Source organism: Phyllopteryx taeniolatus, chromosome 16, assembly GCF_024500385.1.
Source record: "Phyllopteryx taeniolatus isolate TA_2022b chromosome 16, UOR_Ptae_1.2, whole genome shotgun sequence".
NCBI lineage: Eukaryota > Metazoa > Chordata > Actinopteri > Syngnathiformes > Syngnathidae > Phyllopteryx > Phyllopteryx taeniolatus.
This window is the reverse complement of record NC_084517.1, coordinates 20,469,361-20,486,780: the sequence shown is the minus strand read 5'-3', so window position 1 is coordinate 20,486,780 and position 17,420 is coordinate 20,469,361. Positions and strand designations below refer to the sequence as shown.

Below are 17,420 nucleotides of genomic sequence, written 5' to 3'. Positions count from 1 at the left end.
CAGTGTTTGCGCACGGATTGCCTGTGGAGCTTTTTTGGCAGTTGCAGCACCGCTTGGTGCCACTGTGCAGGCCGCGTTAATGGATCTTCAGCAAGGGGAGGGGAGGGGGGGGGGGGGGGAGCCTTGATTGCTCAAGCATCTTTCATCCGGTTGGCTGCAGAGAAGCACAGCGAGTCCTGGGACCACATTGCGGGGATTGCCTCGTGTAAACACGCGCTGACCGTTCCCGGCTCCATATGGAAGACATCAGTGCCTAGAGAGCAGCGTGATGCCTGTCATAGAAGGGTCACGGGATTACATATATCCCCCCCACCCACTCCCCTAAATATTTCCCCTGACTCCTTCTCCCGCCCCACCTCCCAAACAAATAGCCCCTCCCAGAAAATACATTCAAATCTGTCAACATGACTCGCAACCTGGCAAGTTGAGCCATGCGGGCCTCCGCGAGTTGGCTTTGAAAACGGCTGCTTAGGTTCAATTTAAGATGAATAAATGTTCACACTGTCAGCCCCCTCACGTACACACTTACAGAGGTGTACTGTGGCTGGCCAGCACCTGGGGTGGGGAAGCATTCTGTCGACCCCCCCAAACACGTGACGCATTCTTGCATTCTTCTGTAAATTGAACCTCTCAAAATGCTTTCCATATCAAATAACTCCAAAGTATATTTCAGCAAGTTAACCATCATTGGTTAATTTCAAGAATGTTTTAAGTATATAGACTCAAATACATATATATTGCTTATAAATACAAACTTTAGTGGGATTAAACCACATTTTAAAAAAAATTCAATGATATTTGAAATGAATGAATAAATAAATAATCACTCTTTGCATTAGACCACAATTAAATCATTTGACATTGAAAACATAAAATGATAATAATGATTAGTATTTGGACTAATTGAATAAAATGAGTTGCAAGAAACACAAGAAAGATTTTGAAATAAATACATGAATTAATCGATAAACTACCATACCACAGTCACTGAATAAATAAACAAACAAATAAATGAATGAATTAACAAACACGTATTGCAATAACCCAAAATTAAAGGATAAAGAAAACAAATCCAAGTATATTTGACATAAAGAAATGGGTTTCTACAAATCAACTCGGTCTGCCTCCGCACGGTTAAAAAGCATTATCGTCTGAATCGAGCGCATTCAGCTCTCCTGTGTGCTGAAGCTCGGAGGTTAATGAGCGGCGGCGTAATTACCGCGCCGAGGACTTGTTTCTTCTGCTCATGGATGAGCGGCCTGGAATTAACTCATTAGCAGCTGCCCTGGCCGTACAATTAGTCCTTGCACCGCAATTAAATCCCCCGTGTTACGCCTGGGTGCTCACTCGACACGACCGGGCCACGGGTGCCAGGCAGCGCGGTCATCGCCCCCATCGCTGAGCTGAGATGGCCATGACTGCCAATCTTTTCAATCTTCTGCCCCAAACACTCTGCAACGAATAATGTAACTCACCCCGTACATCCTAATGGAACCTTTTATTCACCATGCGCTAAGATGTAATGTAATGTGTCGGGTAACTATATCCTACCGTACAGTTTGTTGTTATGTATTTTTATTTGCTTTTGTTTTGCCATGTTTTACTCTGCTGCCAGGTTGGCATTGCAAAGGAGAATCTGTTCTCAATTGCCTTACCTGGATAAATCAAGGTTACATAAATGAATACGAAATAAACACTCAAGTAAAGTACAGTTACATGAAAAATCGGCAGAGGGCACAGGTGGTACCTGAGCCGGCCGTCTGTCACAATTTGGGGTACTTCCGAGGTGCTCCAGATGTCCGCTCGGGTGGCCCAGCAACACAGTGCTGTCCATCTGGAGGTCTGTTCTCCTTCAGTCTGGACTGTGATGGATGTGGGGCTGGGGGGCGGCGGGGGTCTCTGCTGAACATCCAGCTGAGTCTGCCCAATCCATCAATCCCACCCCCACTGCCCTCTTCACTACCCCACCATTCCTACTGCAGGGGCAAAGGTTCTGTCAGGGCATCTTCCACACGTTTCTTGACAACGAGCAAACTAATTCGATTACAATGAGTGTGCCTTTATTGGATGGAGGGTCCATTATGGAGCTACTTGTTGCAGTCACTCTCTTAGATCTAAGGAATGCTCTCGATGGCCCTCATGCTTTGGCCATTGAGGTCTGTATTTGAATGTGCAAGTGCATGACACAAGGTTGCGCATTAGTGTTTGAGTAGGGTAAATGTTTATGTTCAAATACATTTATAGGGTTGGGGTAGCGGTAGGGTTCAGGGTTGAGAGTTAAGGTTTGGGATTCAAGGTTGGGGTTGAGAGTTAGGTTAGTAGGGTTGGGTTTAGGGTTTGAGTTCATTCATTTAGATTTGAGATCAGGTTGAAAGAGTTGGACCCATTTTCGATTGACAACCAGTAAAATGTATAGATAGGTTGGAGTTAGGGTTTGAGCTAAGGGTTACATTAGGGTTGGGGCAAGAGTTAGGATTAGGATTTAGGGTTAGGCTAGGATTGTGGTTGAGGGTTCAAATTAGGGTTATTGAGGGTTGAATTTCAGGATTCGGGTAGGGATAGGGCCGATCAGGGTAAGGGTTTGGTTTCAGGATTAGGATTGGGTTTTTTGGGATTAGTTGCGGTTAGGGTTAGGAGTTAGGGTTAAGAAGAGGGTTAGGGTTAAACATAAAGACATGTTTGGATGAGTGTACATCAATTTCAGAGCCCACCTGAACTCCAACCCACCAAAACACATTTGTGCTGAACTAAATCAGCCAGGCCCAAGTACTTCTGGATGAGTCAACGAAAGTATCAAGTCTCCCCAAACTCCATATTTTCCCCAATTTGGTTGACCATCACGAGCCAGCGAGGCCCCTCTTTTTCCTCCTTGTTATCTTTACCTCTGTTCATACTACCCATCCCCCCCGCCCCCTCCTCTTCCTCCCTCCTGCTGTGAGCGGCCTCATTAGGGAAGTGATGATGTAACCCTTGTGTTTCATCAAGCGCTGCCATTTGTCATTATGACTGACAAGTGCTAAGGTGGCTGACTGGGGAAGAGGAAGAAGGGCTCCCCGCTGCTCTCATATCCTTGACTTTCTCTCACTTTTGCTTTTCAGACCGTGCAGAACAACTGACCGCACTATTATCACTGAAAAATATTTCGATTTCAGTCCGTGCGAAAGCGCAAATTGACAGCCAGACGCCAGAAACCTGAGAGCGCTCTTGACAAGCGGAATGGAAGCCGTGTCGGGGAGCCCATCAATCATGGCGGGTTGAGAAGACCGCTTCGAGCCTGCTGCTCAGAGATCCTGACAAGATAATACATAGCGGGGCTGTCACAATAAGGAGATGTATTTAACGGCAATGAAACTTTCAGGAGTTCGAGCGTTCAGTATTAGAAGTCAGTGAGTTCTCTTAGCGGTGAGGAGATTGATGCTTTGGGCCGTGCACCGCTCTGCAGGCTGCACATGACTTCAATATACAGTATGTGGATGTATTCTCATTTTATTATGTACATGTGCCCAATCTGTGCCCAATCATGTGTGAGACTACGGCAGAATGCCACATGACCAGACGGAGCCCATCACAAGCGTCGGCTTCAGAAGGACGAAGAGACATGAAAAAAAGAATCTGAGGTTTTGCAGCTATTTTTCAAGCGGAATTTAAATTGCAATCATGGAAATTTCCAAAAGCAACTTTAATTGAATTACGCATTTTCTCCCGCTAATGTAATGGATAGCAATTACATTAATTTTGTAATTAAATTGCATAATCTAGTTCCATGTAATTAGTTACACCCCAACACCTCGATTCTTATTTGTTTTGCATGATTTTCTTGCGTCACTTTGATACGGAGGACGTAACTTTCATAGTCATTCTGTACCCCCATTCTGCTTGCTTCTGTCTGAAATGGAGATCTTCTTCTTCTTTACATCTTTTTTCTTATTCGGGGTCGCCGTTGGGGTGAGGCTCGGTAAGTATCCAGCACCTGGTAGTCCCAGGCATTCAAAAATCAGGCAATTAACAGTCTTGCTCGTACTGTGTGTGGTGTGCGCCGTTAATCTCTACACCGAACACCACACACATAAAGATTCTCTTCCACCACCGATCTTCCCAAGACAGAAATGTCACGTGATCAAACGTGATTTAAATAAAAATCCAAAACGAAAAAGAAGAAAAACTACCGGATATGTTGTGCCGATGTTTCCCGAGTGTTGCCGAAGGGACTGGAGGCGTGAGTGTTGTAGAATGGCGATGTGGTCAATAAAAAGAAATTTGGAAATTACTTCTTGCCGTCTGGTGAAGCCACTGACACAAAATACGACATCCGCTTTTTATTTATGGCCGCTTCCTTGTTCCCTAGTCAGGTCGCTTCTTGATTGACTAAATTCTGTTTCACGTCACAATTCATAGAGTCGTGACTTGGGAGTAGTCGGCTTTCTCCACATCACATGAAGAGTTTTGGTCGTCAATATTGAGCGTTTAATATTTTCGATTGTTGGCCGCGACGCATTTCCGACCCTATTACCGCGACAAATTCACTCTTAACACACCTCAGACCCCAAGATCTGGCGTTTGTCGTCCTTGGTCAGAAAATCCGGACAAAAAGAGCCCGATTATTTTGATGCGTTGCCGACCTCAGCTTACGAGATCGGGCGAGTAGCGTGGCTGCTCTCTCTGAACTAGAGATGATCTAAGTTTTTTGTGCGGCACACCCACTGGGCTTGGGGGAATGCGTCTGACATGACGCTGAGGCGGGCTGCAAAACAGCAGGATGCGATTAATGACCACAGGATGAGATTGCTACAATATGGCTTCCCCCCAAGCTGTCATATTTCATGGGATTGTGTGTATATGTGTTTCCCTTTCATCCTTGCTTCTTCCTCTTCTTCCAATCCCTCCCTTGTATTCCGCATTGGTCTCATTTCTCAATCTTGCAGTCTTTTGTCATGCTTATTGACGAATACTTTGACGCAACCTGCAACACCGCGGTCTCGCAACAAAATGAGAACCTTAAATGGTTTCAGGGAGGACAAATGTGGAGGCCAAATGGCGCCGGATTGTTGCGGTGGGAGACTGACGCTCGGCACTTCGGGGTCAGCGCCGGAAACGCTCCAAAGGGCCGCAAGAGCGAGGGACGGCGAGGCCACGAGGAAGGACAGGCAACCCTTAACAAGGTGTCAAACAGGACCTTCGGGTCTTTTCACAAGAGCTGCGGGCCGGCTGAACCTGCGCTGTGATGTTTGTTGACACGTTTGGGAGAGAATTTGGAACGATTCGCAGCCTTCATAAATCAGGAGAGGGCATGATTTTTCCCAGGGTTTTGGGCTCATCCTGTGCTAATGCCGGAAGATTTTGTTACTATGGCGACAGAAGTGGAGGGGGGGGGGGGGGGAATTTGCAGTGTAACTGCAATGGGATTGGTTTAGGGGGGGGGGGGGGGGGGGGGGGGGGGAATCCGGTTGGGAAGAAGCGTTTTACGATGTGGCTAGCATTTGGGAAGTTGAGAGTATACATCGCGATGCTTGATTTCTGACGTCTCTCTGGAATTTCACAGCAAGTTAGTGAAAGTGTCTTGAGGGGTGAGCGAAGAAAAAGACGGGATGTACCATCTGTCAGCTTCGCCTTTGCACTCGTTTGCCGAAATCCGTCCCATCTACAAAGACAGACATTCCACATTAGTCTCTCAAGAACACCATTCACACACACACACACACACACACACCCCGCCCCCCCATAGAAACTAAACGACATTCAAATATAAGACATACACATTCAAATAGGTTTTAAGTATTTTCGCGCAATAAGGTAGTATGAATGTCAAAATCCAGGCATGTGCAAGAGGTGGTCATTTTTGTTTCCATTTCGTTTTGTTTCATGTTTCATCTTGTTTTCCTGTGTCCCATGTTCATGTCTCGCTTTGCTCGTGAGCATTTCGTTCCCACCTGTTCTCGTTAGCCCCGTTCCTTGCGTCTACCAATCAGCTCCATCCAGCCACTCGTGTCTTGTCCAGGTGTGTCTCGTCACGCAAATGATCCAAAGTAAAGACGCACAATTGCTTCCCCTAAACGACGAGGAGGAGATAAAAAAATGTGCTGATGCTCCAAGAGGTTGTTGGACCAGAATGGGAGTGCCTGCAGAGAAAATAATGGGTGCACATAGCAGAACAAACCAGAACCCCCCACCAATTTCCCCTGCCCATGCATGAACTGCAACTAATTAATGTCCTAAAAAGGCGGCATACACGGGAATATGACCATTTTGTCTCGGAAGAATCCCTTTGAATGCTTCAGATGGGAGGCTTTGTTTGATAGCCGGGGTTTCTACGGCAACCCGTTTGAGACAAATACTACTTGGAAAGTCTTAACTTCCCGGTAAAACAATGTTAGTACTTTGTAGAATGAAAGCAGTGGTCAGCACGATTTTGTCCAGGTACTCTCACTTGCTCCCGCATTGCAAAAACTCAGGTCAGGTTCATTGAAGACGTCAAATTGTGAGTGCGAATGCTTGTTTGTCTATATGTGCCCTGCCTCACACCCGAAGCCAAAAGTTGTCAAAAGTTGTTGTATGTCAGTGTTGTTGTTGTTGTTGTTTTTTTTGTCTTTTTTTTTTTTTTTGCCAACTAACAAACGGATATCAAAACTTAACCCTCCGCCTTGCGCCACTTACGTCTGGCTGGGTTAAACATTAAACAAAGAGAACAGAAGCAAAGGTGACAGATCGGAGTGGAAAAAAAAGGTTTTCTTTCCCGACGCTAGTGAGTGTGAGTCACTGTGTGTGTGCGTGTAATTAATTGGTTTTACTGCCTGGTTCGACCATCTCTGTCACTGTGGAATTTGCATTTGGCCCTGAACTTGAACGTGTTAGTTGAGGTATTAACTTATTTGAGCAGAGGATTAAGTGCTACCGGTTGTCCTGCGCATGGAATGACCAAACAGAGGCCCCGGTATGTTTGACATACGGTCGCCCTGCCACTTGCCTGCGAGTTTGGCCTTCTCGCTGTCACTGTGAGAACCGACGCTAACTAATGCGCCTCGAAAAAGACAAACACTCTCACAGCGAGCGCCACGCCTATCTGATGTGAGAATGTTAGCTTAGCTCATGCTGCATTGTTTTGCACGCTGTTATCCAGTACCAAAGGCCAAACACGCAAGCTAATTATCAGCAAAGAATGCGAGCGGACAGAAACCTACCTGCATTAGCTCGGCTAATCTTCATAATAGTAATAATGAAAACATTCGATCGTCAACCGAGGAACAGAACAACATACAAAGCCACCGCGATTATTAAATGCATTAATGTGGTTCTTCCTGCTCAGCGTGCAAGGTTGTTTAGTCAGGTTTTAGTTTCGTGGCAAAGTAACGAAGTTGAGCATGAACAATGAAAGGATTCAAACGAGCTCGTCAACTCAAATGATTTGCCGGTCAAGCAACTTCAATCGAACTTTTTTGCAGAAATACAATCCGACAAAGCCACCAAGCTAATTTCAGTGTTTGTGTTTGTTTGTTTTTTTATTCACACTTTCACAAGGCTATCAACGATGAAGATCGAAACCATTCCGAAAACAACGGGGTCCTCGGAGATTGTCGCCCAGGGCGGCTGGCCATGTCGCCCGTATCGGAAACGGCCGCAGTCAATTTCTGAACATCACTCTCTGGGACGTTTGAGCAGGCAATGAAGCCAATTTCATGGACGCCGCAATCTCAGAAATAAAAGTTGCCCCAGTGTTGCACTGATGAATCAAGATAAGTGCTGATGTAGTCATCTTCAAAATAAGCCATTTCTCAATTCATTTCTAATATAAGGTACCCAAATGGAGTTAGCCCGCTTTAGTAGTCAGTGGCTCAGCTGTGTACCTACTTTTTGCACTCCCCGGTTCACATTAATAAAAAATGATTTACTCTCAATTAGATCTCATTAGGTATTGTCCATTGATTGTTGCACAATCACTGTATCTTGATATCATCGATATCGTCAAAAAAATGTATAGTTACTCGATATCTTCCCCTCCTCGAACTCAATTTAAATGATTAAAAGTACAAAATAAATCCCCCGAGCTATGTTCTCTGGATTGCTGCTGTTGTTTTTTTTTTTGTTTTTTTTTTAACCAAAGTCAAACAAGCTTCTCACATTTGCCCTTTTGTATTTTCTCTAGGTAAAAATAATTGGTTGATCACTTGATCCATTATTCATCCTGTAAGGGAAATTAAATTGTCATTACAGTAGAGGTAAGAAATGTTCTCTTGTTTTATCCCCTCTTTAGTCCATTCCTTTGGTTCCAGCGACCTTCCTCTCCCCGTCTTCTCGGAGCTCACGAGGCCTCTGACACACTTAATGGGATTATGCTAATATCATTTTGGGACGCTGACCTCGGGCCGGTGCCAGGTTTCTTACACATGACCGCACAAAGACGGGCGAGGGTGGGAAGAGGGAGGCGAGTGCACCCAGGCTTGGCCTCGGCACGGCTACTTGGCACTGGGCGCCGTCCCCGTGGGGCCGAGCTCAAGACGGATTGCAGCGGGGGCAAAGTTTTGCGACCACAGTGAGAATCCAGGGGAGACAATAATGTTATTCCATAAAGATCATTTCCCACATCTTGTTTTTGCGGCAAATTGGTGTCAGAAATGGGATCCGGGAGATTGCCCGTTGATCATCGTGGTGTCCAGCAAAGGCTCTGAGCTTCTTTGGATCCATTGGGATCTCCCCATAAACGGTTTCATAGTCTTCCACTGTGAAATGAATAAAGTTCCCATTCTTCAATCAATCCTGAAGGAAATGTGCCGCACTTCTTGAGCTGAGGGTGAAACCTCCATGGAAACACGCTTGTGATTTAGCTCGCCTTCCTCCGCCATTGGTTTCGGGAGGAATTTTATGGACCGTTTGGAAAAGTAACTCAGTGTGAAGGTCCATTTAAAGTGTCTTAAACAGAGGAATTGTGTCACGCAAATACACACAGTGTGAACAAAACCAAAACAAACTCGCAAGTTTCTGGCAATGGATACCACGGGTGGGAATCGCAGCGTAAGACACTGTATTATCGAAAAACATCTCTATTAAATTGCTATATCCACATGAATGAAAAAGGGGGAAACTTGTATAAGCAGTTTTAAAAATCTTAGAAAAAGCTTGTAATGAAATGGGATTTTTTTTTAATCGGTTGTTTGGATGTGTTGACAGTACTGTGAGGGAGAAAAGAGCAATTTGGTGTCAATTTTTGTGCACAACTGCATCAATATTTGACGCTGTGGTTTTGACCCACGGTACGACCCGCTCTGAAAACAAATACCACCTCGGAGCAAATGTTCTGAAAAGAACTAAGACGTGAAGGTCACATTTACGGCCCTCGGAGGACTTAATAAGAACTGAAATGGCCTGGAATAGGAAAAAGGTCCACCTCACCTGATCTGCATTGACTTTAGACTTTAAGATCTATTTGATTGTTTTCCAGTTTCTCTGTGGGTGTATCCGTCGAATTTTTTTTTTCTTAGCCTTTTACCCTTTCTTTTCCTCTTCCTTTTGCCTTCAGAAAGACCACCCATCGGGCTCGGAGGGGGCAGACGTCTCCGCGGAATAATAATGGGTCGTCCTGGGAAAATTGCCCATGGAAAGGCCCGTCTGGAGAAAAAAAGAAAAGAAAGATTTGGTCTCGTTTCCGATCCCCTCTTGGAAACATTCATCAAGTGTCCTCCCGCTGTTTGGTCGGGAAGCACGCGGTCCTGACGAGGGGCCCTGAATCTGCTCACCGACTTGTTGTCCAATACGGGAAAACAGAAGCACACTTACGCCAAGTATAAGGCAGTAAATGAAAACGCAAAAATAGAAAAGGAGGTCAGCTAAATCTATCTACGTAATCTACAGTATCTATCCTTTCAGTAGCTTGTTTGCTAACAGCTAAAGCTAGCAAAGGTATAGCTTGTGAAATAACGGACTATCTAAAATTAGCTAGCTAGCTGCCTTGCTAATGCCAAGCTACAGCACATGATGTAACAGCTGTATCTCCTGTAATAAACAATTGTTTGTTGCTTTTTTTTTAAATGGAAAAAAAAAACCTACAGTACTTTATTTACTTTTATCGCAGTAAAATGTTAGAATTTTTTATTCAAATGGCAATATTTTCTATGTATTTTTAACAAACGTATTGGCAAGTAATAAAAGAAAATAATGTTGCATACGTAGTTTGTTTTATGGGGATGATTGCATGTATTAAATAATTCTTACCCAAAAAAAATAATTATTATTATTTGAAGCAAAGTGAATTACATTAAATTAAATCAGATAATGGCGCTTCTGGAAGGTTTTTAATAGAAATATTTGAAATGAAAAGGAGGCGATGACAGTTTACAGTGTTTTGTTTTTATTGCAAACAATATGATACAAAAAAAAGATACACTTTTTTTTTTTTTTTAAGACGATGCCATGTTTACCTAAAAGGAGACTGCGATAAGAGATGACACAAATCAGGACTAATGATACAGAATATAAAAGAAGGAACACAAATCTCTGAAAAACAAAAAGTATCGTGTCCATTGCAGCAACAATTTTTTTTCCCCACAAAATAGCTTCCAAAAGACAGTGAGAAAAAAGAAAACAATTTCCAGTTTGACTCGAATCATCTGAACACGTGCAGAGAATCAAATGATAACATTTACAAACGATAAATAAACACAAGTGTACCACAAAACAAAACGACAGCAAACTACTCTGCTCGACGAGCCTCTGAACTCCAAAGACAATTGCAAAAAAAAAAAAAAAAAAAAGAGTTAATTTTCCAATAAAATTAATGCTAAAGAATAAATTAAGTGAGGTTAGAGAGGGCGTTGTCGAGAGGACAGAAGCGCGTGGCGGGGCTCAGATCTGCTGGCTGCTGAGAGCAGGAAGTGGGAACGGCGGTGGACGGAGCCCCGCGCCCGTGGCCCCGCAGGCACCGGTGGCATCAAGGCAGACGGAAGCGAGGGTTGCGGTAAGGCCCCCCCGCCGAAAAAGAACGGCTTGTAGCGCAACCTATGACCCGTCAAACTAAGGCCTGTCATACTGTGGCCCGTCATAAAACTCTAAAAACCTCAGAGGAGCTGTTATAAAAAGACCAAATGCTCAGAATATATAAATAAACAATGTATCCCGCCCCCCCCCCCCCTCCCCCCTCGCCAAACCTCTGACATAGCCTGCAACGATCAGTCCTCTACTGAAATAAAAATATGTACAGTCGGGAAAAAATAACAAAAAAACTGTCGTCACACCATGCCGTACAAAAAAAAAAAAAAAAAAAAAACAGAAGCAAGGCCACAGAGGGTGCTTTTTTTTTTCTTTTCTTTCTCCATTTTACTCGGCATTCTCGCTCCTTTAAGACATTTCAACGGATGGCACGGATTAGCTGCAGAGCAGAACACATACACAGTACATACTAAAATATTTCAAAGCACTATGTCCTCACGGAGGATTTATTCTTGTATTATATCTAGAAAAATATAATCGCCATTCCAAGCGTTACAAAAAGGCACTGTCGGGAGCCAATCCAGAGAGATACATCCATACATTCATTCTCTATACCGCTTATCCTGTTCAGTCGCGGGAAACTGGCGCCTTTCTCAGCTGACTACAGCCTGGACTGATCGCAGCGAACATATAGACAGACAAGCATTCACACCGTCACTGCGTGGGAACTGAAGCCAAAGTGACTGCGCTCAAGTCAGGCGGATGTACCGCGACACGATCAGTGACCCCAGAGAGATACAACTCGAAAAAGAAGAGTCAATGTGGTGTTTTTAGAGGGCGGGGGGCAGGGGGGGCGGTCCTCACGGCCGGGACAGCTGGGTGTAAATGGGCTGCTGCTCCCAGTGCTGCGGACTGTGGGCGGGCGGCACCGAGGGGACCCCGGCGGTGTCGGCGATGGGGGTGTACATGGGCCTCTGCCCGGGGCTCATGTAGCTGAAGGTGGAGTAGAGGCCGGAGCCCTGGCCCGGAGCGGACGAGTGGGTGTAGTAGGCGCCCGCCTGGTGGTCGGAATAGTCATAATGGGCCCTGGTGATGGGCGGGTACGACGCGGCGCTGTAGTGCTGCAGGCTGAAGGAGCCGTAGGCGACGTGTTGGGGGGAGCCCCCCTGCCCCTGCTGCTGCTGCTCGCTGTAGTGACTCGGGCTCAGTTGCTCCGTCTTGATCTGAGTGGCTCGCTGTTGGGCCGGCTCCCCCGCCGCCGTTCCGCCCAAGGCGCTCAGAGAGTGCTGCTGCTTGGACATCCAGGCCCCGACGTTGCTCCCCTGGGCGGCGACCGAGGAGCCGCCCGCGCCGTAGCCGGCGACGTAGCCCCCCTGGGCGGCGGCGTGGCTGTGGGGCGGCAGGTACTGGTCGAACTCGTCCACGTCGAAGCTGCCCATGTTAGAGATGACGTCGCTGCTCAGCTCGCCGATGTCGACGGCGCCGAAGTCGATGTTGAGCTGGCGGCTCGGGCCCTCCTGAAGCGGGCGACCCTCGCGCTTCAGGTCGGGCTTGGCGGACGGCAGGTCTGTCTTGGGGGTGGTCGGGGGCGTGGGCGGACCCTGGGACTGACCTGGTGGAAGGGAAAGGACGGTTAGCATCACACGGTGACGCCGGACGTTGTATTTGCGACTTTCGGCTTGTCCCGTTTGTTTGTTTGTTTGTTTGTTTGTTTGTTGGGACCGGCCGTGGCTGGGTATCGGGGCGCCGGCCGGGAATCAAACCCGTGCCAACTGCATGAAAGGCAGCAGCGTGTACCACTCACTTTTTGTAAAATGTTTGTGACTTTCTATTTTAGCAATTGAAAGAAGTGATTCCCAACTAGTGTACCATGAGAGATCATCAGATTTGGTGCGGGAAATTATCCAATGCCACTAAATTGGTCCAACAATTTATTTATGTATTTCTTTCTTTGTTCATCTGTCTCAGTCAGGGACGCTCTTCCAGTCGATTGCAGAAGGTACCATTAACGTTACCTAATTGACATTTTTGTTTGGTGGTCAGCCGTGACATTTTAAAATAGTTTCCTTGGCTCACTAAAGGTTGGGAAGAACCGATGTTAAGCACTTTGTGCGTCCTCCAGGTGTTATCCAGTGAACTGCCACCTATTCACTGTCAACTACTCACAAATTCCCCTATTTGTGTTTTTTTCCCCTTCTGGGGAACCTGAAAAACTCACCGATTTGCATTTTTGTGCTCTTCCCGTAATGCCCTAAGATTCCACCAGCAGCGCTAGCCAATAGGAAAGTCGTAATCGGTGCCAAGGAAGGGCGTTACAGGGAGTCTCGTGCGCATCTTAATGTGCATATCAAATGTAGTTTCAAGGGCAAGGCAAGATGAGTTTGAAATGATTTAATTTGTTTGTTTTGGGATCACAGTTTGTGGTACATTCACAGTTTCAACTATTGACGTGCGCAATTATATAAAAATGTGACTCGCCTCGCGAACAGCAGTGTGAAAGGGGTTCCTGTGGATGTATTTCCTTGTCTATTGAATTTTGTGCCTCCCGCTTCTCCCTGTCCTTTTTGTGTTACTTTGGCCAGCTTTTCTTTTTTTTTCTTCAAAAAGACCACCAAGAAAAATTAACTGAGTAATTATCGATTATCGAAATTGCTTCATCGAACTTAATCTTGACATCGGTTACACTGAGTGATGAGTTTCCATTAGTGAAAAAAATCTGAATTTAACATCCAACATGAATCAACTCTGTTACTTGGAATCATTAGTGTGTTTGTTTAATGTTGTTCCTGCCAAATGTTTCTGTCCTTTTTCTGCCTTCTTTTGCAGCTCTTTTTTTTTTTTTAACCTACATTCAATTGTGATTTTGCATTGGTGACCTGAAGCGCTATATATATTTTTTTTTAAATCGGAATTCAACTCACACATGAATATCCCATTTGTTTTGCAGGTTTGTTTTTTGTTTTTGTTTGTACCCATAAAATTACAATTAGAAGTGATTTTTCATGAGCGACCCAAAAAGCTCGCTTCATCGATTCAACAATAATTGTTATAAATCCACTCCTTAGTTTGCCCTGCCGGATCTTCTTGTCCTTTATCAGCTGTGTCGCGCACTTCCCCCTTTTTTTTGTTTGTTTTTTTGACGCACAGGCTAAAATTTGACATCAGCTGTGATGTCGTACCCCAATTAAATTCTCAGTTTGTCATCTAATGCATCGGATTGCATTAGAGTTGCATGCAAAAGTGTTGGTGGACCATTATTGTTTATAAAATGACATATAAAAGCAGGACAGTGACAAATATGAATAAGTTAAACTACACATCATTGGAGTCTCCTTCCTACACTGATATTTCGGTTAAAAAAAAAAAGACCCCTTAGATTGCCAATGTACGTATAAAAGGCAGAAATGTGCGATTTGTCCGTTTTGTTACCCGAGTGCTCTCCGGGGGAGTGCATCTCGCCCATGCTGGAGGCGGGCGAGTCTGCCCGCTGCAAGGCCTTGAAGATGGCGTTGGGCGAGATGTGCGTCTGCTCGCCTTCGTCGGGCTCGCTCTGGCCGTTCTTCACCGACTTCCTCCGCCGCGGCTGGTACTTGTAGTCCGGGTGGTCCTTCTTGTGCTGCACCCTGAGGCGCTCGGCCTCCTCCACGAACGGTCGCTTCTCGGCCTCATTGAGGAGCCTGCGGGAGAGAAAGGGGGACAAAAATGCTTTTGTAGGTGTGTTGACGCACTGGGACGGCGCAATGGAAACAAACTCGCTATGGTGTGTGTGCGCTGTGATGGACGGTAAAGGGTTGTTTAAATGTTGCAAAGATGAATTTTCGAGCATGCATGTTGGAGGATTGCTGGCGCAAAGTTGTGCGTAAAGCCGCAAACGAGAGAAAAGTGGACGCACCTCCAGAGTTTGCCCAGAGTTTTGCTGAGCTCCGCGTTGTGCAGGTGCGGGTACTGGTCGGCCAGCTTCCGACGCGCAGCCTGGGCCCAAACCATGAAGGCGTTCATGGGCCTCTTGACGTGCGGCTTGTTCTTGCTCGAGCCGTTGACGCGCACCGGCATGGGCACCAGGGTCCAGTCGTAGCCCTTCAGCACCTGCGACACGGCGTCCCGGATGCACACGGGGAACTTCTCCTCGTCGCCCTCCTTCTTGTAGTCGGCGTCGTGCAGGAGGTGCATGTCGGAGGGCCGGGTGTTCTCCGTGTCCGAGCCCGAGCCCGAGCCGGAGCCGGACGGGCACGGCGAGCCGGCCGAGTCCTCGGACATGCTGGGACTGGGCGCGTCGGAGAGACACTTGTCCTGTTCTTCGCTCATTTTCAGGTAAGGGTCGAGGAGATTCATGCGAAACAGGCGGCGAGGGGCACCCCAAAAAAAAAAAAAAAAGGAAGAAAAAGTGCGAATCCGCACGCGCCGAGCCCCGACAATAGTGCACCGGCAGCCCGCCTGCGACGGTGCGCGCACTCCTGCTGCTTGGAAGGAAGGTCCCAAAAACCAAATCGAACGTCGGTCCTGTTGAGTTTGCAAGGAGGGCAAAGTGCGGTTTTCGCCTCCTCAACTTTGGGAACAAACGCGCCTCAGTCAGTGGAGCTTGTGAGGAGGTTTTTTGGAGGCGCAGAATTTATTGGAAGGGCCAGGAAGTGATTGCAGAAGGAGGGGGGGGGGGGGGGCCCAACCACCGGGCCCGGTAGGCGGGGACGTAACGCGACATCGAGCAGCCAAGACTTCATACACCGAACTCCTTATTTTGCGCTCAAATATAATCACGTGAAATTGCTAAATGCAACAAAATAACAATCGATATTATTTTGCAGCTCTCTTTTTGTGGATCTTTCGAATTAAAAGGCCAATTGAGGCACACCTAATAGAATCACGTGCAGCTTCTAACGCCATATTTGAATGGCGTTGGCTCAATTGTAGCGTAAAAGAATGAAAATTAAAGTCGCGTGTTTGCATACATTCTCGAGCTCACCGGGCGGTGTGACTGGCTGCAGTCTGAAAGTGACCAATAGGGGGCGACAACAGTCCAGAAACATGGAAGGAAGACTGAAGATGTGAAAACAACCTAACAGACATGAAAATTGATTCCCCTCCCTGTTAATGCAGATATAAGTATATACCAGCATTGGTCTATTTAGTTAAACATGCAAGTTTTGTTTGTAAGTACACAGTGTGTTAGTTACATTCAGTATTGTAACCACACAAAAAATTATACCCCAACAATAGTTGTAATGTCATGAGAATAAAGACTTTTTCAACGTGAAAAAAATATTCTATAAAAAGTGGGAGTATTCCAAGAACAAACATTTTTTGGGGACAAAAAAAGGAGGAATATTATGAGAATAAATTTTGATTGTTTTGGAAAAAGGTGGGGGAATATCTTTTAATAAAATCATGTTTTGGGGGAAAAAAATACGTATATAATATGTTTTCAGTTGAAAAAGCAAAAGTGGTAATGTAAGAGTATCATTTTTTTCTCAAGAAAAAGTCACAATATTACAAGAATATATATATTACAAGAACAGAGTGTCCTTTTCACAAGATTAAAGTTGTATTTTTGGAGAAAAGGCAATAAGAGAATATAGATGTATTTTTTAAAACAAATAAAACTAATGTCACATGAATCAAATTGTATTTTCTTGAAAAAGTGGTGTGTTTAGATCAAATCATAAGTTGGATATTTACACAATTCATGTATTTTTGAAAAAAAGATGTAATTTTCAAGAATAAATTGTATTTTATTTTTCAACATTAAAGATAATCTTGAGAAAACAAAGTCAATATTTCCTGCAATAAAAAGTGGTATACTTTGGAGACGGGTGGGGGGTTATTATTATTAGGTATTATGAGAAGAATGTTGCACTGCCAAAGGAATTTTTTTTTTTACATATTTTCTAGAGAAAAAAATACATACAGAAGTTGTGTTGTTTTTTTTGGGGGGTGGGGGGGGGGCCTCGCAATGTCATGAGAATAAAGTTTTGTTTTTTTTTAAGTGGAGAAAAAGTCGCGTCCGAATGAGTCAACTCAGTTCCCAACAAAGCAGCAGTTTGACACGCAGGCTAACAAATAGCATCAGATATTGGAACACATGCGGTGCAGCAACACATGTAGATACTCACAGGCAAATTTTATCCTTTGCGGAGAACGACTAATATCACTGCGGCTTACTGAAGACTGAATGTATATTTGCACGTCAGTTTAATACTGCCCCGTGGTGGCTAGCACAGACACACACCAGAAGGAACAGCACAATGTTCATTGAATTGACACAAAAACTGAAAAGATTCTTTACATCGTATTCAATGATGTCATTACTGTAAGTTTTTATAAAGTGCCATATTATAGAGTGCTATTTTCCTTGTTTGGATTAATTTTTGGAGGCCGGAAAAGATTAAACAGCATTTACATTCATTTTGAATGGGGAAAGATGATTTGAGATATGATTATTTTCAGTGATGAGCGTGGTCATGGAATGGATTAAATTTGTATCTGAAGGCACTACTGTAATTTTGTTTGTA

General features: G+C 45.1%; 1 protein-coding gene and 2 long non-coding RNA genes across 4 annotated transcripts; 1 reads left to right on the top strand and 2 right to left on the bottom strand.

Moving 5' to 3' along the window:
• Nucleotides 1–410: 410 nt before the first annotated feature.
• Nucleotides 411–6,157, bottom strand: LOC133466567 (uncharacterized). Its single transcript, XR_009784967.1, has 3 exons — nt 5,928–6,157; nt 5,592–5,638; nt 411–1,976 (listed from the first exon to the last, which is right to left on the bottom strand). It is a non-coding gene; the product is annotated as an uncharacterized LOC133466567 (long non-coding RNA).
• Nucleotides 4,162–10,085, top strand: LOC133466566 (uncharacterized). Of its 2 annotated transcripts, none has more exons than XR_009784965.1 (3): nt 4,162–5,159; nt 7,513–8,210; nt 9,509–10,085. It is a non-coding gene; the product is annotated as an uncharacterized LOC133466566 (long non-coding RNA). The 2 variants fall into 2 exon arrangements; XR_009784966.1 differs by lacking the exon at nt 4,162–5,159 and adding an exon at nt 6,598–6,928.
• Nucleotides 10,086–10,315: 230 nt separating this feature from the next.
• LOC133466164 (transcription factor Sox-9-B-like) lies at nt 10,316–15,522 on the bottom strand. The gene is made up of 3 exons (XM_061749601.1): nt 14,807–15,522; nt 14,344–14,591; nt 10,316–12,526 (listed from the first exon to the last, which is right to left on the bottom strand). The coding sequence occupies exons 1-3, from the start codon at nt 15,244–15,246 to the stop codon at nt 11,775–11,777; spliced, it is 1,440 nt and encodes a 479-aa protein (XP_061605585.1). The 5' UTR covers nt 15,247–15,522; the 3' UTR covers nt 10,316–11,774.
• Nucleotides 15,523–17,420: the final 1,898 nt, after the last annotated feature.